Raw genomic sequence first — 21,586 nt, forward strand, 5'->3', positions numbered from 1 at the left:
CACAGTTAATTGTCTTCTCATCATTCCAGAAATGTTCCCCATGTGTCTTCTATGTCCTCCATGTTATTTTCTTCCTGGGACACCTGTTGTGAGAGGACCGGCAGCCCTGACATAGGACTCTGCCACCTCAGCCTCCCTCCCTAGATCCTGATGCCCCTTCCCCATTCCCTCTGTCTGTCCCACAGAGGGCCAGGCAGGAGCTGTCCTCAGAACAGCCATCTAGCCCCTGTCAGCATTCTCCTAGATGTGGACTCCTTGTGCCCGAATGAGCCCCAGTGCTCAAATAATTTAGAGATGGTCTCCAATGGTTCCTCTCACCCAGCTGCCTCTCCTTCAGCCCCTCTACCCACTTCCTTCCCAGAAGCCCTAGGACTTTGTGCACATCCCTTGACAGCCTTTGACTCCACCCACTTTCTACAGCCCCCCACATACTTCTTGGGAGTTGGGAACTTCTCAGAGGGATCCCGAGATTCCTGAGGGTGTGGAGATAGGTGTGTCACCTGCTCTTTACTCCAGGTGCGTGTTGACCCTGTGTGACCTGTGGGCTGCCCATCTTCCTGACCTGGCTCCTTCTGGGACTGAACTTTGCGTGCCATCCCTTTCCCACAACTTACAGTCAGGCGCTCACTTCCTGTGGGCATAGGTGACAGAGACAGCGATGAGCAGCAGCAGCTTTGGGCCCAGGGTGAGAGCCACCAGGAGTAGAGTAGACAGCTCTGGGTCTGGAAATGAAGGGATTGGAGGCACCATCAGAGGGGGCACCTAGGTTCTATTCCCAGGGGCCTCGATTTACTCCATCCGAGGTGACTCAAGCTTATTAATGCTCTGGAGGTCATCAATATCCTCCCCTGTGATCAGGCTCAAGGCAGAATTTGGGGTAAGAAGTTCATCTCACTCACCCCTTTCTTACTGCCAGGTGTCCTTTTGAGGGAAGAGGTGGGGCGAATGAGCACTCAATAATGTGTAGGTTTGGTTTACTGAAGGTCCTCATATCCAATGGGACAGGTCGTATATCCTCTTTCTGATGAGGGAAGAGGCTCAGAGTTTACAGAGGATCAAAAGATGAGGTGGTTCAGACCCAGAGAAATCCCTCAGTGCTGTCCTGAAGGATGACTCTGAGACCTTGTCTCTGGACCAGGACAATTCCAAACTCTCAGGGTCGTAGGAATGAATGTCAGCCTGTCCATGAGTGGTGTGAAGACAGATGTCCTGGTGAATGAGGTGCAAGACTGCCTTGCTTAGCTCCACGCACAGGCCCAAAGACTCTATGAGATTCTCAGATCCTCAGGGGAGCCTCAGGTTGTCCTGATTTCAGGAGACCTGGTTGCTCGACAATACCCTGGGGAGTCAAGGAAGTGGGGTCTAATGCTTGGAAGGGGCTGCACATACCATCCAGCCCACCTGGACCCCACTGCCTATATCAGCTGACATCTTTCTGTTGGGCATAGAGGTTGGATCTGGAAGCACAGCTTCAGAATTTTTGCCTTTTCACAATGACTCATTTTTATTTTTATATTTATGTAAAGAAATTGAAATAGTTTTTGACATATATGGAATAATTTTAAAGTAAGGAGCAGAGAGCTCACCATATTTGCCCCTGGCGTATTAGAGGATGGTGAGTCTCTGCTGGGTGGCCCTCTGGACTTTTTCTCAGTTGAAAGAGCTGTATTGCCCATGTTTGCACCTACTTCTAGAAGGCAGCCTGCAGCAGAGGGCTGGAGGAAGTGGGGGATACAGAGGCTTATCCCCTCTGCTGCATTTAATACACTCAAAAGAGCATCCAGCGTGCCAGCTCTCTGTCTGAGGCTGAGTCTTGCTGTGCTGCATTGTTTTTAATATCTTTAAAATACCTTTGCCAGTCCTGCCTCCTTCCCTTTCTCACAAACATGGACTGACAGCACTCCACAGTGAGCTTTCTCTCTTCTCATATCATCTTAGAGTCTGCTTCCCAGGTCAGCTGACACGTAGAGTTTGTCTGGGAGGGATCTGGATTGCCAGCTCTAATGGGCACAGTTGGACATGGGTTTCTATCAGCAGGCTGGGCAAGAAGTCCCTAGCCCTGAGGAAAGGTAGAGCAGGGTGGGCGCCAGTTTGCTCTGCTACTGTCATTGCTGAAACCTCACTGTGGTGACCTGGGCTGGTGTAAGCAGAGGACGGGACTACCCTGACATTTTGGTAATGAGTTGATCATTATAAGAACTACAGGTTGGGTGGCTATTGATGGGCATCAGTCCTTCACAGAAAGACAATACAATGTGAAGACCAATTGATCACACATGAAAAGCTCTTTGTGAATGTCAGAGGACTTCCAGGCAACATTGTAGACTGTCACCTCTTAGAGCGAAGGGCAGAAAAAGCTTGAGGACATAATTGAGTCCAGTATAATCATCAGAGCATCAGCTCTACAGAGAGGTTTGAATTCTTAGCTACAGGGCATCTTTTCTGCCAAAATAGGGTTGTGATGGGAAATATGGGAGATAGATACTGAGGTGTGGGATCGGGACACTGGAGCCAAGGCATTCAAAGCCCACAGGTGCTAGTTGGCTGGTGAGGACAAGGCAACAGCTTAGCTACTCATCTCCAAAAACGGCCTCTCAACCCAAAGGAAAAAAACAATAAAAATACAGCATATTCTATGGAACACTGGCTCTCAGTAGTCCTTGAAGAGCAATGCCCAAACTGCAAAGTCTCTGGGAGACAAAAGAGAAAAATCATGAAATTCAAATGCACAATTTTCTATGTCATTGCCCTCCCACCTTCGTCCAACACAGGAAAGGGCAGGAGAAACAGACAAGGGCAGGTAGCCAAGGAGCCTGAGAACTATTTGGAAATCTCACCAGCAATATTAAATCCAGCTTAAATTAGAAAATATTGGAAATGTGTCCTGTGGTCAGGACACAGATCATAGGAAGGGATTTCAAAGTATGCCTGACCTAAGAGGGTTGACCCAGAACCCCCAGGTCTGTGAATATGGTATCTTACACTTCAAGAGCAACTGCATGGTAATTAGCTAGGGTCTTGAGCAGGTCATTATCTTGGACTATGGGAATTGGAGCCAACTTAATCATAGAGACCCTTACAAGTGAGGGAGGGAGCAGGAGAGTGGGAGCAAAAGGTGTGACTGCAGCAGAGGTCAGTGCACGCAGGGGCCTTGGCAGAGGAGTGGGGTTCCTTCTAGGAATTGGAACAGCAAGGACACAGACTCTCCACCAGAGCCCCCAGAAGGAACGTTGTCCTGCCACCCTATTTTAGACTTTCGGCCTCTAGAAATTGGAGATAATGAATGTGTGTTGTTTTAAGCTATTAAGTGTGTGCTAATTATTACAGCAGCAATAAAAACCTCATACAGGGAGGCATGGACATTTTGAAAGGACAGATGTGAATAAAAGGGTCAGGCACAATTTAAAATGCATAACTTCAGGGGAAAATGTAAAAAAAGAAGGAAGAGGTGCTGTTTCAAAATTGGTGAAGAGAAGAAGGAAAAATGGGGGAGGCAAACTTCGGGTCCTGGAAGAAGAACCAGGAAGATCAGAGGACTCTGAACCTCTTTCCCACTGTCCAACCAATCAACCAGCCCCAAGCCTCAGTAACATACCAAGTTATGCTATACTGAGAGAAGGGAGGTCCATTAAGCTAGAAGTATTGTGAAATACCTCAATACCATAAACATGAACAAAAAGATGTACATTATTAAACCACACCCATTGGACCCAGGATGGCAGTGGCTGGAGTCTTGGGACGTCCAGGGCAGGTGGCATCCTGGTACAGCAGTTATCACATAGACATCTTACTCTTGGCTCCAGCCTTCCAACCCAGACAACCCTAATACCCATTTTCAGCCTTAAGGCACTAGCAAGCTTACTAGTACAGGCACACTGGAAGCACCAGAAGTAATAGCCATAGTTTGAGCCCTAGTGCAAGACCAAAGACTAAAAACCAAACCCTAGGTGATCCAGATGAGATGGTGTGGACTCATCTCTCTCTGCTCTCCTAATTCAGTATGACCCTGATCCCTGGAAATCACATAAGGTCCAAGCATAGGAGGACTCTGAAACATGGAAGAGGAAGCCAGGTGGGCTAGGTGCTTGTGAACTGGAGGAAGAACACAGCACCAGGAAGCCTGACTCCATACTCCTGTGTTCCCAGGCACAGATGGAGGCCCAGGTGTGTCATTCAAACAGAGAAAAATCTAGTATCAGTAATCTTAGCTCTCATTTCAAAAAGTGTGGAGGAGCAAAATAAACAGAAATCAAGCAGAAGGGGGGAAAAAGAGGAGAAAAGGCAATAAAATAGAAAAAAGAAACTGGAGAAAATTGCCAAAACAAAAGTGGATTCTTTGAAAAGATGGATAAAACTGAAATAATTTTAGTATTTCTGACAACAAACACTATGAGAAATGACACATTTCCATTATGAAGAACGAAACAGGATATCACTACAGACCCTACAGACATCAAGGATAACAAGGTAATAGTATGAGCAGCTCTATGGGCAGAAATTTGACAACTTAGAGAAAATGGACCAAATTCCTCAAAAGCACAGCTTGCCATGAGCATCCAATATGAAATGAAGAATTTGAGTAGCCCCAGCTATTCAGATTCTTTTCAAATCAACAAAAGAATTGTGGAGGCCCAGGTGTTTCACAGGAAAATTCTTTCAAGCATTTACAGATTAATTAAAATGAAGTTAGGTGCACAAAATAAAGTTATAGTAGAAGTTTTGGGAAATCTGAATATATATTCCATTTTAGATGATATGAGGGAATAGTTGTTAATTTTATGAAGTGTGTAATTATATTGGTTTTGTAGAAAAATCAATGTCATTAATCACATGACCACAGAATTATGGACTCCATTTGCAACTGGATGTGCATCCATGACTAAGTCGTTAGTGGACACATTGATGCAACTTCTGCATACTTCTAGTTTTAAGAGATATTTGCTGGGAGGATGATGAAAAGATCTACAAGGGATAAAGACCACACCCAGGTGAGAAAGAACAAGAAGAGGGGTTGGCTGGTCTAGCATGGTGACGTGATCACTGTCAGGTGAAGAAGCCGGAGACAGGACCCTAACAACAAGATTATCTCCCTCCTTTTTTCTCTCTCTTTCTTTCTTTCTTTCTTTCTTTCTTTCTTTCTTTCTTTCTTTCTTTCTTTCTTTCTCTAATGCATATTTATGTCAAAAGATCTATAAATATAAATACTGAATCTTACCATGATCATGTTGGAGTGTGGGTTTTGGGAGAAGGGAAATTAGAAACTTCTAGAAATTAGAAAATTCTAGTTTATATCTTTAGACTTCTGGATTATTCTGTTATAAGCGTGAATTACTACTTTCCACATAAAAAAAAGAAAAGATAAAATTTAAATGCCAGATCATGTGGCACAAGCCTCACCAGAGTTTCCACCTGTGCACTGGTCTTTTTGGTGGGCAGAGGTCTCCAGTATATGGCTTTTGGTGACCACCCGCTGGCCATCATGCTTCACCTTGCAGGTGAGCACCATCTCTTCTGTGTGGGCAGATAAATTCACCAGGAGCCAGCTCATCCAGTTAAAGGTCCCATCCTTGTTCTCCATGATGCTTGAGGCTGTTTCTGTTCGGGACATGTTTCCATTCTCCAACCACATCAGCTGCAGGTGCTGGGGGTAGAACTTCTTTGCGTGGCAAGTGACCTTCACCTGGTCTTCTGCAATGCATTGCTGGGAAACCACCAAGGTGGGCGGAACTGAAAGAGCATGGAGGAGAAGCCCTAACTTTATGGAACAGACAGATCACAGGGGAGGGGCTCGAGAACCTAGCTCCCACCACACAGCAAGGGAATCACCCAAAACAGTGCTAGGTATGCAGCTGGTGCTCAAACACTGAGGGTAGTCTTTGCATATGAATGAAATCCCTAAGCACAGTGCCCAGCACACAGTAGGTGCTCAAGGACTGGTAGCTCCTATTAGGCTAAGAATGAGTGAAATCAAGATACTCAGTCCATGGCATGCAGTTGGAATAGAATAACTGTAGCAAAATAAATGACATCACCAAGCACACGGTGGCTTGGATTACAGCAGGTGCTCAATAATTGGGATTGCTATGGTAAAGTAAATGAACCACCCAGCGCAGTGCTGGCACACGGTAGGTGTTCACCCCGCAGCTGCCATGAAAACAGTAGGGGATGACGGTGCACCTAGGTCAGGGGTGACTGGGAGGGTCTGTCAGATGTCAACCCCGGGCAGTGGAAGGCCTGGGGCAGGGAGTGGGGGAGGGGCAGGCCCAGAGACTTGGGGGCAGACCTGGGCTTGAGCTGGGGTGAGGGACATCTACCTCGGAGGACCGCAGACAAGTTGGCAGTCCCACGGAGAGGAGGGCCCCCCTGCAGGGTCATGTGGGTCACCTCGCAGATGACCTGGGAGCGAACGTCCCCCGGGGCCAGCGCCAGCCTGGTCGTGCTGGAGATGTTGTAGGAAGTGCCGTGTCCCTCTGCGTCCACGGTGGTCTGGGAGGCTGCGAGCTCATTCCCGTTTTTGAACCATCTCAGGGTGATGTTTCTGGGGGAGAAGCCGTGGGACTCGCAGGTGAAGCTCACTGTCTGCTCAGGCGAGGCCCTGGCCGCGGGGCCCGACACCACGGGGGGAGAGGGTTTGGCTACAAGAGGAGCATTTGTGATCAGTAAGCATGACTGTGGTCATCAACAGTAAGGATACGTGTGTGACACTGTGGAGAAACCTCGGCCTTTCTGATAGTGTGGGGAGGGCGGTGTCATCTCCTCATCGCACAGAGGAGGACCCCAGGTTCCAGAGCTGAACTCTGAGTCGGGGACAGGGCCCAGGGGCAGTTCCAGGCCTGAGTTCAAGGTCCCCCTTCTCTTCTCTGCCAGGTGACTTGCCACCAATCTGGGCACAGGAATGACATTTCTGACGGGTCTGACTCTTGGCATCAACCATCCTAGCCGCCTCCCTGCAAACCTCACCGAGGTCAGAGAGCGTGTGCAGCAGTCCGTGCAGGGGAAGCAGGGGCTGAGCGGGACCCCCATGGAAGCCAGAACGAGGCTGGCCAGCCCACAGGAGGTGTGGCCGTGGCACAGTGTGGCTCCTCCTGTGTGAAATGGGCATGTCTCCTTCCTGGGGTCACAGTGAGGGGCGAGTGAGGGAATACAAGCAGTTCTGCTTGGCATTTATCACTGAAAATGCACATGGAAAGGAGGGGATAACTCAGTGGTTGACAGTAACTTCAGTCTCATTATAATGTTAAGATCTCCCTCTGAATATTCATCCAAAGCCCTCATAAATGGAGCTTGCTTGCCCCTGTTTGGGGTCACGCTTTGGAAATTATTCCCCGAGATCTCTTTATCTGTACAAATAAAGACAACGTTGTGAGGGAACTCCCCCTGCGTAGTCTCTGTCTATACCTCGCCAAGGAGCCGACCTCCTCTGGTCCAGTTACAAAGGGGCTGTTCCTCACCCCTCATTGTATCCTAGAGGGACTTTTGTGGCCTCCAGCTGTTTCATCCACAACAGAGCAACGGTCCCGCTTTCTCCAGCCCGACAGTGACCACTGCCCTCCTTCTCCCTCAGAGATTCTCCACTGCAAGCAGTTAGGGGGAGGGGTCCCTCTGGTTGCCCAGACCTGCTGGCCCTGTAGCAACAGAGGGAAGATGCGGGGTCCCAACAGCTGAGTCTAGAATATGAACTCCGGTTCACGGAGCTGAGACACAATCCAGGAAGTGCCTCCCTAGCATCCTCAGTCTGCAGAGCCAGGAATGGGGTGCCCCGTGATGCTGGGCTTGCGGGGGCCCCTCTGCTCTGTCCAGGTCATTGCCCCAGGCTGCTCAGTGAAGGAGAACATTGCACAGAAGGGAAAGACTCTTGATGCTCTTATGTGTGCAGCCATGTCCTCCAGGAGCAGGCTCAACACTTCGTGAGATGACTGTGTATCTGTCAGATCTGGGGGTGCAAAACAGCACCACCTTCTCTCATAACTTTTTAAAATGCTTACTGCTGAAAAAGAGAACAATGCAAGATTTTCAAGGAGAAAGTCGGCACTTTCTTCATTTTGACCAGCGCAGTGAGTATGCAGGGAGCAGGGCTGTAAGTCCAGAGGCTTGGGGTCATCTTGGCTCCTCTGCCTGCTTAGGTCAGGTCCCCTGAGCCTCAGTGTCCTCATCTGTAAAAGGGCAGCGGCGGCTCCTCCTTGCTACCTCTGGTAAGAGAAGCGCCTGCCACAATGAAGACGCAGGGTCTGGCCTGCTCCCTGCCCCGGCCCCTCCGTCTCTGTCCATTCCCATCCAGGGCATCACCTGGGTAGGCAGCTTGGGGAAGAGGAAGGAGCGGTCTCCTAGGAGGCCACGTACCAGCTGTGGCTCCAGGCAAGGGAAACACCACGGGAACTTCTGTAATATCTGCACAATCAGGATAAAGCCACCTTCATGCCTATGTCCAGGCGCTGTGGGGAGACTCAGTCGCTATTACATGAGCCAGGCCTGAATTTCATGAAGCTTTTCTGGATGGACCCACAACAAATGCCCAACTTCTGGCATCTTCTCCTGCCTGGGTTGTCAGAGTAAACAGTAAGCCTATGCCTCTTCCCACTGTGATTTTTCTGAAGCTGAAAGAAAGAAAGACCTTGTCCCACCTCCCTGCCCTAAGTGTATTCCTACATGGCAAGGGAAGGGAATGTCAGCTTCACGAAAGAGGAGACTTTGCCTGTTTTGTTCCCTGCTGCTCCACAGCATCTGAAACAAAGCCTGCATACAGCAGGTGCTCAGTAAGTGCTGAGTCAAGAGAGGACTGGCCACATGGAAGACAGTGTTCTCAGGAGGCAAGGGTGAGGTCTGGCCTTAAGACTGGGAAAGCCACTCAGACTTCAATCTCTCATCCCTGGACCAGAGGGCTGGTCAGGACTGGAAAAGGCAAGAGCAATGGAGTCTGCAGACAGGAGTTCTAGATTTTCCCACCGTTTTACAGCCATGGAGCCTTGAGCAAATAGCATGACCTCTCCAAGCCTCAACTTCCCTGATCTGTGGAAGGGGCTGAAGTCAGGGACACCCACCACCACAACACCTGATTCCAAGCTGTCAGACAATGGAGGGCATTCTTATTGACCGATTGTCACAACCAAGGGACAGCAGAGGCCCACATCATACTCACCACTCACAGTGACCTGGGTGCCTGGTCCAGACCTAATCTCTACATCAGGGAACCCTTTCTGGAACTTCACACAGTAGTAGGTTCCCGTGTCGGCTGGGATGATGTTACTGATGCGGATGGAAAAGTCTGTGTTGTTTCTCCTTCTGGCGTCTGAAATATTTGTTACTCGGGGGAAGTGGCCTCCTCTGAAACTGAAGATTAACTCCCGGGCTGGCCCTGCTCCCCGGAACCACACAACCGGCCCAATGGGGAGCATGGAGGTCAGGGTGCAGTGCAGAGTGGCTGTCTGTCCGGTTGCGACAGACACTGACTTGTCAGGCTGGATCACCTGCAGCTCCGGCTCTCCTGCCGCACCTGGAGGGAAACAGCCGGCATTTATTGCTCCTGACGTGATCCCATACGTCCCCTCAAGTGTTTATCCACAACAGCTCATTGACTGAGTGCGCACCGTGAGCGGGCCTGGAGCTCAGCATGTCACATGGACTCGCCATGCAGCCCTCCCCACGAGCCTGTAACGTGAGACCCCATCACCAATGAGGAAACTGAGACACAGAGAGACTCCGTGATGTGTCACACAGCAGGTGTGAGTGCCTCAGCCTCTCTGAAGTGTCGTGTTTCACCCAGTGTTTCTGGTTGTCCACTTTCTGGCCTCATGGCGTGTTGCACTCTCTAGACCCTTGCATCCAGGGGGACCCTGAGACTTCTTTAGACCACTGTGTGTGAGCTGAAGGGAGGACGTGTTTTCTGGGCTCTGCATTTAATTTCAAGAACCTCTGTGGATCCACTTCCCTCCTCCACACGCACGTGCACGTGCTGGGTCTGCTGATCAGTCTGGACACGTGAGTGACGGTGATGACGGAGCTTCCGACACATGAAAAGGTAGTTGAAATGAGAAGTAAAACATTGTTTCAAATCTCTAGGATTCTTTTCCCCCCATATTGCAATCATATCGTATCAGTTTCTAAATGCTGCTGTAACAAATCATTTAAAATGTAGTGCTTGAAACCTGCATAAATGTACTATTTTATAATTCTGGATCAGGAGTCCAAAGTTGCTGTCACTGTGCTAAGACTAAGGGTCAGCCAAGCTGCATTTCTTCTGGAGGTCTGTTCCTTGCCTTTCCAAATTCTAGAAACTACTGACATTCCTTTTCTCATGGTTTGTATCTTTGTATCACTCCAAATTCTCACCTCTATTGTCACTTATTCTTTTCTTTTTTTTTAATAATATTTTTTATTATATTATGTTAGTCACCATACAGTACATCCCTAGTTTTTGATGTAAAGTTCCAGGATTCATTACTTGCGTATAACACCCAGTGCACCATGCAATACATGCCCTCCTTAATACCCATCACTGGCCTATCCCAATCTCCCACCCCCCTCCCCTCTGAAGCCCTCAGTTTGTTTCCCAGAGTCTATAGTCTCTCATGGTTCATTCCCCCTTCTGTTTACCCCCCCTTTCTTCTTCCCTTTCTTCTCCTACCGATCTTCCTACTTCTTATGTTCCATAAATGAGTGAAACCATATGATAATTGTCTTTCTCTGCTTGACTTATTTTGCTTAGCATTATCTCCTCCAGTCCCGTCCATGTTGCAACAAACTTTGACTTTCCTGCTCCTTCTTGTAAGGATTCTTGTGACTATATTGAGACCACTTTGATAATCTAGGATAATCTCCTCAGATAAGAGACTTAAGTTAATCATTTTTACAAAATGCCTTTTGCTATATAAAAGAAAACTGTTCACAGGTTCTGGGTATTAGGATATGGACCGCTTTTGGGGGGGGGGCATTGTTCTGTCGACCACATGTCTCCCTGGACTGTTACAGAAACCAGTCACTGTAAAACAAACAAACAAACAAACCAATAAATAAACAAACAAACCCTTTGTATGGGCCATCGTCACAGAGGCTGATTGAGCAGGCAACTTACTGGAATCTGGAAGAAGAAATATTGAAGAAGTGAACTAGTGAAGGAGCTTGTGAAATTAAACTAGAAATCAATAACAGAAGAAGAAATCAAATGTTCTCAAATATATTGATATAAAACAACACACTCTTAAAAAATCAAAAGGGCCAAGAAAGAATCACAGGGGAAATTAGAGAACACCTTGACTTGAATGAAAATGGAAACACAACATGCCCAGATCTACAACCTGGAGTGAAAGCAGTGCTAGAGTTAAATTTATAGCTGTAATGCCTACATTAAAGAAAGGTCACAAATGTATTAATAACTATACACATTAAGAAATCAGAAAAAGAAGAGAAAAATAAACCGCAATCTCAAAGCTAGCAGAATGAAGGAAATAAAAAGGACTAGTATAGAGTTAAATAAAATGTTAATAAACAATGAATCACGGAACACACATCAAAAACTAATGACGTACTGTATGGTGACTAACATAACAATAATTAAAAAAATAAAAGAAAATGTTAATAGAAAAACAAGGGAGAAAATAAAAAAGCCCAAGAGTAGTTCTTCAAAAACAACAGCAACAACAGCAATATAGTTGACAAAACTTTAGCTAAATTGACTAACAGAAAAAAGAGAGAGAGAGAGACTTGATTAAAATCCGAAATAAGAGAAAGATATTACTAACCATTTTATAGCAATAAAGGGGATTCTAAAAGTGTACCTCAAACAATTACACACCAATAAATTGAATGACCTAGATTAAAAGGACAAATTTCTAGACACACACAATTTACCAAGACTGAATCAGGAAGACATAGAAAATCTGAATAGAATATCACTAGTAAGGTAATTGAATCAATAATCAGAAATTTCTCAACAAAGAAAAGTCCAGGACCATGTAGCTTCACTGGTGAATTCTTAAAACTTCTTTTTTTCTAAAGATTTCATTTATTTGTTTTAGAGAGAGACCGAGACAGAGAGAGGGAGGGAGAGAGAGTGGGGGGGAAAGCAGAGGAAGAGGGACAAACCAACTCTGCGCTGAGCATGGAGCCTGACTTGGGGTTCTATCCCACAACCCTAAGATCAGCCAAAATCAAGAGTCGGATGCCAACTGAGCCACCCAGGTACTATCTTCCCAAACTTTTTTTTTTTTTACGATTTATTTGACAGAGAGACAGCAAAAGAGCACAAGCTGGGGGAGCAGGAGAGGGAGAGGGAGAAGCAGGCTCCCCACTGAGCAGGGAGCCCAATGTGGGGCTTGATCCCAGGACCCTGGGATCATGATCTGAGCCCAAGGCAGACGCTTAACGACTGAGCCACCCAGGCGCCCCTCCTTCCAAACTTTCAAAGAAAAACTAACACTAATCCTCTTCAAACAATTCCAAAAAATTAAAGAGTACGGAAGACTCCTGAGTCATTTTGAGTCATTCTGAGACTCATCCTAGGGCAGCATTATTCTGATACCAAAGCCAACAAAGACACTACAAGAAAACTACACACCAGTATCTTGTCTGGATACTGATGCAACAACGCTCAACAAAACATCAGCAAAGCAAACTCCACAGCGTATTAAAAGAATTATACACAACGACCAAGGGGGTTTCTTCCTGGAATGCAAGAATGATTCACCATATGAAAATCAGGCAGTGTAATAGGCCACATTTATAGAATGAAGAAGAAAATTACCAAGATCATCTAATTTGATGTAGAAAAGTCACTTGACAAAAGTCAATGTTTTTCATGATAAAAATGATCATTAAACTAGGAATAGATGGAAACTTACACAAAATGAGAAAGTCATATACGAAAAACCTATAGCTAACATCATCCTTGATGATGAAAGTTTGAGAGTTTTTTCCCTAAGATCAGGAATAAGGCAAGGAAGTCCACTTCCACCACTTCTATTCAACGCAATACTGGAAATTCTAGAAAATGCAATTAGTCAAGAAACAATACATAAATAGCACTCACGTTGCAAAGGAATAAGTAAAACTACCTCTCTTTGCACATGACATGATTTCATGGGTAGCAATCCTAAAGATTTCATACATAAACGTAAACTGTTGGAGTTAGTTATAAATTCAGTTAATTTATGTTCTACAAATTCAACAGTCAAAATCAGGTGCATTTCTTTTCTTTTTTTTTTTTTTTAAAGATTTTATTTATTTATTTGACAGAGAGAGAGACAGCCAGCGAGAGAGGGAACACAAGCAGGGGGAGGGGGACAGGAAGAAGCAGGCTCATAGTAGAGGAGCCTGACGTGGGGCTCGATCCCGTAACGCCGGGATCACGCCCTGAGCCGAAGGCAGGCGCTTAACCGCTGTGCCACCCAGGCGCCCCAAAAATCAGGTGCATTTCTACACAGTTGTGATGAATAGCTCAAAAAGGAAATTCAGCAAAGAATTCCACTTACACTAATATAAAAAAGTATAAAATACTTAGGAGTAAATTTTTGCATGGAAATGAAAGACTTGTACACTGGAAAGTGCAAAACATTGCTGAAAGAAATGAAAGAAGACATAAATAAATGGGAAAACATCCCCCATTCATGGATTGGAAGATTTCATATTGTTGAGTTGTCAATACTACCTAAAGTGATCTAGAAATTCAATGCAAGCACTTCCAAAATCCCCAGGGCATTTTTTTTTTTTTAAAGAAATAGAAAAGCCGGGGCGTCGGGTGGCTCAGTCATTAAGCGTTTGCCTTCGGCTCAGGGCATGATCCTGGCGCTCTGAGATCGAGCCCCGCATCAGGCTCCTCTGCTGGGAGCCTGCTTCTTCCTCTCCCACTCCCCCCGCTTGTGTTCCCTCTCTTGCTGGCTGTCTCTCTCTGTCAAATAAATAAATAAAATCTTAAAAAAAAAAAAAAAAGAAATAGAAAAGCCCATTTAAAAATTCATATGCAAACCCCAAATCACCAAATAATCTTGAAAAGAACATAGTTGGAGAGTTCACACTTCTTGATTTGAAAACCTACTACCAAGTATAATACTTAGAGTACTGTGGTACTGACAATAGAACAGAGATATAGAGCAAGAGAATAGAGAGCCTAGCAATAAAGCCTCACATATAAGGTCAAAGGATTTTCAACAAAAGTGCTAACACCTTTCAATGGGGGGGAAGAACAGTCTTTTCAACATAAGATGCTGGGAAAACCGGATATCTACATGCAAAGAATGAAGTTGAACTCTCACTCTATATAGAAAAATGAACTCAGATTGGATGAAGGGACCTAAATGTCAAAGTCAAACTATAAAATTCTGAGAAAAAAAAAAAACTGTAGGCAAAGCTCATGATATTGGATTGGGCAATGATTTCTTGGACGTCACACCAAGAGCACACATAACAAAATAAAAAAATATAGAAATTGGACTTCATCAAAATTAAAGACTTCTGTGCAGCAGAGGGCAATATCAAAAGTGAAAAGACAACTTATAGAATGGGAGAAAATATTTGCAAAGCATATCTCTCAGAAAGGATTATTAACAGCATATATAAAGAACTCCTACAATTCGACAAGAAAATAACAAAAAGCCGGGTTAAAAAATGGACCAAGGGGGTGCCTGGGTGGCACAGTGGTTAAGCGTCTGCCTTCGGCTCAGGGCGTGATCCCGGCGTTGTGGGATCGAGCCCCACATCAGGCTCTTCCGCTATGAGCCTGCTTCTCCCTCTTCCACTCCCCCTGCTTGTGTTCCCTCTCTCGCTGGCTGTCTCTATCTCTGTCGAATAAATAAATAAAATCTTTAAAAAAAATGGACCAAGGACTAGAATAGACATTTGTCCAAAGAAAATATCCAAATAGTGAGAAAGTACATGAAAAGATGTTGAACATCACTAGTTATTAGAAAAATGAAAATCAAAATCACAACGAGATACCCCTTCATCCCTTAGAATGGCTTTTATCAAAAACAAAACAAAACAAAATGAAATACAATACAAAAAAATCAGAAAATAAGTGTTGAGTAAGTTGTGGATAAATTGAAGTTCTTGGACATTGTTGGTAAGAATATAAAATGATGCAGCCACTGTGGAAACAGTGGTATTTTCTTTAAAGTTTAATTATGTATAATTTGCCATATGACTCAACAATTCTATTCTTAGGTAAATACCCCTCAAATTAGAGGAAGGTACTGAGATAATTGTACATCAGTGTTCATAGCAGCATTATTCATGATAACTGAAAGGTAACAGAAAAAGAAATAATTTCCATCAATAGATGAATGGATAAACAAATGTATGTATGATATATGCAATGGAATATTATTCAGCCTTAATAAGCCATGACAATCTGATATGTTCTATAATGTGAATGAAACTAAAAAAAAAAAATCCTAAGCGAAATAATCCAGATACAAAAGGACGGATATGTGATTTCACTTACATGAAGTAGCTAGAAGAGACAAATTCACAGATAGAACAAAGTAGAATAGGGAGCCTGGCTGACTCTGTTGGTTAAGCATCTGCCTTCCACTCAGGTCATGATCCCAGCGTCCTGGGATTGAGCCCCACGTTGGGCTCCCTGCTCAGGGGGGAAACTGCTTATCCCTCTCCCTTTGCCTGTCCCCCCTGCTCATGCTCTTTCTCTCTCAAATAAAGAAATAAAATCTTAAAAAAAAAACTGGAATAGAGATTACCAGTGGCCTTGGGGGAAGAAGGAATGGGGAATTCTTATTTAATGGGTGCAGAGTGTCTGCTTAGGATGTCAAAAACGTCCCTGAAATGTACGGTGGTGTTGGTTTCACAACATTGTGAATGTACTTAAGGCCACTGTATTGTATCCTTAGAAATGATTGATTTTATGTTACGTATATTTTAGCACAGTAAGAATTATGTACTCAAAGAAGGTAATGGCCCCATGTAGAGCCTTTGATTGGACTAAATGGATCGAGGGAAAAGAGAAAATGTATTGTTCCAGGGGCTGGGAGATTTGAGAAACCTGTCCTTGAATGGGAAGATAGAACCACGGGAGTAACCAAGTAAGGGTACCAGGAGGCTCCAGACTTGTGTTCTGAAAAGAATTGTGGGTGGTTCTATGTCTGGACAGTGAGTTATGCATTGAAGGGACACGAGTTACCTTCAGGATATCATTTAACCACAGGTGCAAGACTTTGCAGTTGGATTTCCCTGCCTCAGTGACTAGCCAGTCCCTGGAGACACCGAGAAATACAGAATCATTCCTTCTTACTTGAAGTGTCCTACAAACCAGGCAGGGATATAAATCAGAGGAGCAGGCTGCTGGTGCAGCACACATGGGCTCAGGGTTCTTTTCTATTTCTCTTAGCTGCCCCTCGGGGAGAAAATCTGTGGTTCATTCTTGCAGCGTGTGAGCTGGGAAAACCCATGCACATAGCAGTATTTGCAACCAAACATGCCTCTTAAGGAGGGCACGTGCTGTTACGGACAGGGCTTGCGTGTGCCAAGAACATCAGGAACTTCGGTGTGTGTCTGGAGAAGATTGGGGTTGGGAAGCTGAACTGCTAAGACAATAATGGGAAGAAATAGGAATGCATCTTGGAGGGAGACATGGAGGGAATATGGGATGGAAGAGGGAACAGGGATTAGAGGGTCAAGAGGAGCCAGGGGGGGAAAAAAAAAAAAAGAGGAGCCAGGGAAAGATGAAAACTCTGCCATGTGTGTATCTGTAATTCTCATAGTTCATCTCTGGCCCAGGCCTTGCCGCTAAACTCCACAATTTTTGTGTACAACCAGCCACTCAACATTTTTCGTAAATAGAAATCTCTCAAAACAAAACAAAATAAAACAAAACCTCTCACAGTTAACATGTCTCAAACTGAACTCCCCAGTTTCCCATACATCCTTGTACGTCTCTTATTCTCCCAGATGCTCTGGTCCCAAGCCCTTAGAGCCTTTTTAAAAAAATTTTATATGTTATGTTAGTCACCATACAGTACATCATGAGGTTTTGATGTAGAGTTCCATGATTCATTATGGCTTATAACACCCAGTGCTCCATGCAATACGTGCCCTCCTTAATACCCACCACCAGGCTACCCCATCCCCCCACCTGCCTCCCCTCTGAAACCCTCAGATTGTTTCCCCGGAGTCCGGAGTCCGAGTCTGTAGTCTGTCATGGAGCCTTTCTTTCCCACCCCAATCCTATGCATTGGGAAATCCTGTTGGCTCCCCTCTGCATGCACCCACAATCTGACCTCTTTCCCCTTTCTCTCCTGGCTGCTATCTTGGTTAAAAGTGCTTTTCGCTGTTTGCATGAAGGCAGTGAGCTCTTGAGGCTCCGATTGCTTCTGTTTATGCCCTGTGGTCGTCTGTTCTCAACCAAACGCTAGAATAATTTAAAATTCATGTCACATCATGTGACTTCTGTCTTCAAAACCTTGCAAGGGCAACCATTTCACTCAGAGTAAAAGCCCAAATCCTTGGGGGCACCTGGGTGGCTCAGTTGGTTAAGCATCTGCCTTCAGCTCAGGTCATGATCTCAGGGTCCTGGGATCAAGTCCCATGTCACTCTCCCTGCTCAGTGGGGAGTCTGCTTCTCCCTCTGCCCCTCCCCCTCCCACTTGTCCTCTCTCTTGTTGTCTCAAACAAATAAAATCTTTTTTTTTTTTAGAAAAGTCCAAATACTAGAACAGAGCAGGAGAATTCTGCTCTCATGCTGTTCCCATGCTGTTCAGGAAGGCTCTTCCCCCAGAAAATCACATGGCTCACTCTCCCACTTTCTTACAGTCTTTGCTCAAATCTCCATTTCCAGGGATGCCTTCCCTGAAGGTTTAAATGCGTCCTACCCTGGAAGTTCTCTCATCGTCGTATCCGGCTGTGCTGTCATGTTTTTTTCTTTTTTTTTTTTAAAGATTTTATTTTATTTATTTGACAGAGATAGAGACAGCCAGCGAGAGAGGGAACACAAGCAGGGGGAGTGGGAGAGGAAGAAGCAGGCTCATAGTGGAGGAGCCTGATGTGGAGCTCGATCCCATAACACTGGGATCACGCCCTGAGCCGAAAGCAGGCGCTTAACCGCTGTGCCACCCAGGCGCCCCTGTCATGTTTTTTTCTTAACACTCATCCCTTTCTGTGTTCTATGTTATGTTCTGATTTATTATGCCCACTGTTTCCTGTCCTTTCCTCCACTCTGATATAACTTCCCTAAGGGCAACTACTTTGTCTCATCTATACAGAGGTAGGCATGTCCGGGTGTGTGTGGGACATGGCGAGTGTTGAAGGAATTGGCAAGTTACTACTTATGAGATTTCCCGAGGTATGGAGGGGTCAGCTGGTACTAGATACTGGGATCAGGGTATACAAATGTGGATGGAATTATAGATGCGGATCGTACAGGCAGGAGTCGCCACATCTTTGATCCCCTTCTGCCCTCCCCATCCCGACCCAGCATGGAGGGGGATCTCCAGGGTAGTAATGCACAAAGCTCTACTCATTTTACCAAGAGAGAAGTTGGCTTGTCTTAAGAGCGTGGTGGGGGGTGAGCAATAAGTTTAGAGAATTAAAAAAGAGGGTGAGTAGCTGAGAGACAGGGAATCAGATATCTGTTCAGTGTGCATCTCGGGTAGACGGGACCTGATGTGAAGAGAACAATATGAAAATCATTTTCAATGATCGCGTGTGTGTGCATGCCTGGGGTGTGTACCCTTCCTCACGCCCACTCATATGCATACACACACACACACACAAGTGCATTCACAAGTCTATATAAAGTGTGGCTTGTCATGCTAGTATACAAATAGTTTTGAGGATTAAATGAAATTATAATACATGTTAAAGTTCAGTAAAAAATTTGGCACATGGGAACCATCATTAACAAGAGTTTGGGAGTACAGCCAGCACAAGTGGAGTCCTGGCGACCTCGGAGTGTGATTAGTGATGGCTCTTCTTCTGTTTGCCTCTCTGTGTTTTCTGATGTTTCTGCAATTAGCCTCCACGGAGGAGCCAAGCAGCATAACAGGGTTAACAGGGTGAACTGTGGAGCTGAGTGGCCTGGACATGAATCCCAGCTTCTCCATTGACTTAGGTAAGTGACTCTAGGCTGGGTGCACTCTCTGCCTCAGTTTCCCCATCTGCAATCAGGAGTCCAGTCATAGCTAATAGGCGGGTGTTGTGAGGATTAGATTAATTAATTCGCATAAAGTTGTCGTTGTTACTAATCGGAACATTGTCTGTTTGGACACCCCTGGTAACTAGCTGCAGGTGATGGATTCATAGAGGAAATGCTCAGATCCCTGATTTCACGCTCTCAGATGAGACCCTGTCCTTGGCCTTCTGTGGCAAGTCTGGGTAGCACACCTGTGTTTATGTCCAGGGGCAGGGAGAGGGTGAGGAGGCAGGGAATGGGGAGTCCCCCCCCCCACAAGGCATTGCTCACCTGTGAGTCCCAACAGCAGAGCCAGCAGCAGGTAAGGATGAGGGCGGGGTCCGGAGGCAGCAGGTGACATTGTGGAGGCCTGAGGACCCTGCTCTGTGCAGATGTGTGTGCTGGGGAGATGGGCGTCTGTTCTGTGGGGGAGGAACAGCCCGCCCCTCCTGTGATAGAAGAGGAAGCGTCTATGATGCAGTGACATGGCTGTGAGGCAGTAATCTGCTTCGGGATTGTGAAACAGAAGTCAGGCAGAGAAGGCCTCATGGCGGGGAGGGCCTCTTCCTAGGTTTCAGAGAGTGGACATACCCAGCAGGAATGATGCTTCCTGCCCACTGGGGGCCTCTGCTCTCTGCTCTGGGTCCCTTCCCCCATCTGGAGGTTCATGGTGATTCTCCACTTTGGGGCTGTGTCCCAAACTCCTGAGCCCAGGATACTCGGGGGTGGCTGGCTTGTGGCCTCATTCTGCACCAGCCTCCACGGAGAGCTACTCAGCTGGAAGAAAGAACAGGTACGCCAGGGCCTGCAAAACCTTGGGACTGAATGAGGTCTGCTCCAGAAATGACTCCCTTTTCTAACCCTTTATTGATGGAAAGGGTAAAACTTTGCCCCAATGCGCAGTGCAGCGTGGACCTCAGAAGTAGTATGTGTCTGGGGTGCCTGGCTGGCTCAGCCAGTGGATTGTGCGACTCTTTAGATTGGGGTTGTGGGTTCAAGCCCCAAATTCAGTGTAGAGATTACTTAAAAAAGAAATAAAATCTTAAAAAAAAGAAGTTGTTTATGTGCTTGCCTCCAACAAAAAGCATCATTTCCTCCATTCTTTCAGGAGAGGAAGTGGGTTCTATGTCCCCCAAATCACACTCCCAGACATTCATCTGAGTGTAATGAAGGCTACAGCCTCACAAAAACCTGGGTGTGAATGTGTAAATGAGCTCTCTTTGCTGTGCCAACACCCCGGAAGCACCCAAAATGCCCAGTGATAGGTGAATGGTTGAACAAACTGTGGTGCGTTCGTACCGGGAAATACTACTCAGTAAGGAAAAGGAGTAACTTACCTACGTGTGCACAGCTTGTCAGTTTCCAAAGGCCTTATGTGGAGTGAACAAAATCAATCTCAGAATGTGTCATACCGCGTGACTCCACTTGCACAACATTCTCGAAGTTGTAGAGAACAGATCGGCATGGGCCAGCGGTTTGGGTGCGGGGCCGGCCGTCACTACGAGAGGCGAGCAGAAGGGAAGCTCTGCGGCCGTGATACTGTTCTGTACCCTGAATATGGTGGTGGTTACCCAAACTACACGCCAGCAGATGGACGCAAACAAAAGCTGGGAATGTTACAGATTGAGCTAGAAAACACAATGTCCTTGTCATTGTAATGTGGACACTGACTATGACATTAGTTAAAATGAAAATATTAAGGTGGTGGGGTAGAAGTGTGCACACGTAATGTGGGGTCTGGAGTGACAGAGCGTTGTATCCCCACCATCCGGAGGGAGAAGTCAGTGAATAACGCCTATGGACGTGTTCAAGAAGTGATAGTATAAGATGCTAGATGAGATCTGGCTGGAACATTTAGAGGATGCAGTTAAAAATCAATTAAGTGTGGCAAATGGTTGCCTCTGGGAGGTGGAAAATAGTGGGAGGTCGGGAGACTCCAGTTTTCATATACAGAAGGTATAGAACTCTTTGCCCATTGAAGCTGGTGCATGTGTAGCTTTAATGTGGGTAAAAACTAACGTAGGTGAGTCGATTGATGTTGTAAGAGTTACGCAGAAGAGAATGTCCATGCGATGAGCACTAGTCCGAGTGGGATAAGCTTGCTGGAGTAAGAGTGATGTTCAAAACTCAATTACATTCGTATACAGCAGTCCCAAACCCACGGCAAACAGTAATAATAGTATTTAAAGATTCCATAAACTAGAAAGTATGAAAGATAGCTCTCAGTAGGGATGTATGAGACTATCATGGGACCCAAAAGCCCTGTGAACTGGTGAGCTGAAAGTCATCAAAGAAAACCCAAGGGACGCCTGGGTGGCTCCGTTGGTTAAGTGTCTGCCTTCGGCTCAGGTCATGATCCTGGGGTCTGGGGATCGAGTCCTGCATTGGGCTCCCTGCTCAGCGGGGAGCCTGCTTCTCCCTCTACCTTCTGTTCTCTCTCTCTCTCTGACAAATAAATAAAATCTAAAAAAAAAAAAA

The 21,586-nt window shown here is 45.9% G+C and overlaps 1 protein-coding gene across 1 annotated transcript; it reads right to left on the reverse strand.

The window, feature by feature from the left end:
- Positions 1-624: 624 nt before the first annotated feature.
- LOC113258254 (signal-regulatory protein beta-1-like) lies at positions 625-19,469 on the reverse strand. Its single transcript, XM_026502903.4, has 5 exons — positions 19,400-19,469; positions 9,137-9,490; positions 6,315-6,635; positions 5,398-5,727; positions 625-722 (listed from the first exon to the last, which is right to left on the reverse strand). The coding sequence occupies exons 1-5, from the start codon at positions 19,467-19,469 to the stop codon at positions 625-627; spliced, it is 1,173 nt and encodes a 390-aa protein (XP_026358688.4).
- Between the last annotated feature and the right edge of the window lie 2,117 nt (positions 19,470-21,586).

Source organism: Ursus arctos, unplaced genomic scaffold (assembly GCF_023065955.2).
Source record: "Ursus arctos isolate Adak ecotype North America unplaced genomic scaffold, UrsArc2.0 scaffold_16, whole genome shotgun sequence".
Taxonomy (NCBI): Eukaryota; Metazoa; Chordata; class Mammalia; order Carnivora; family Ursidae; genus Ursus; species Ursus arctos.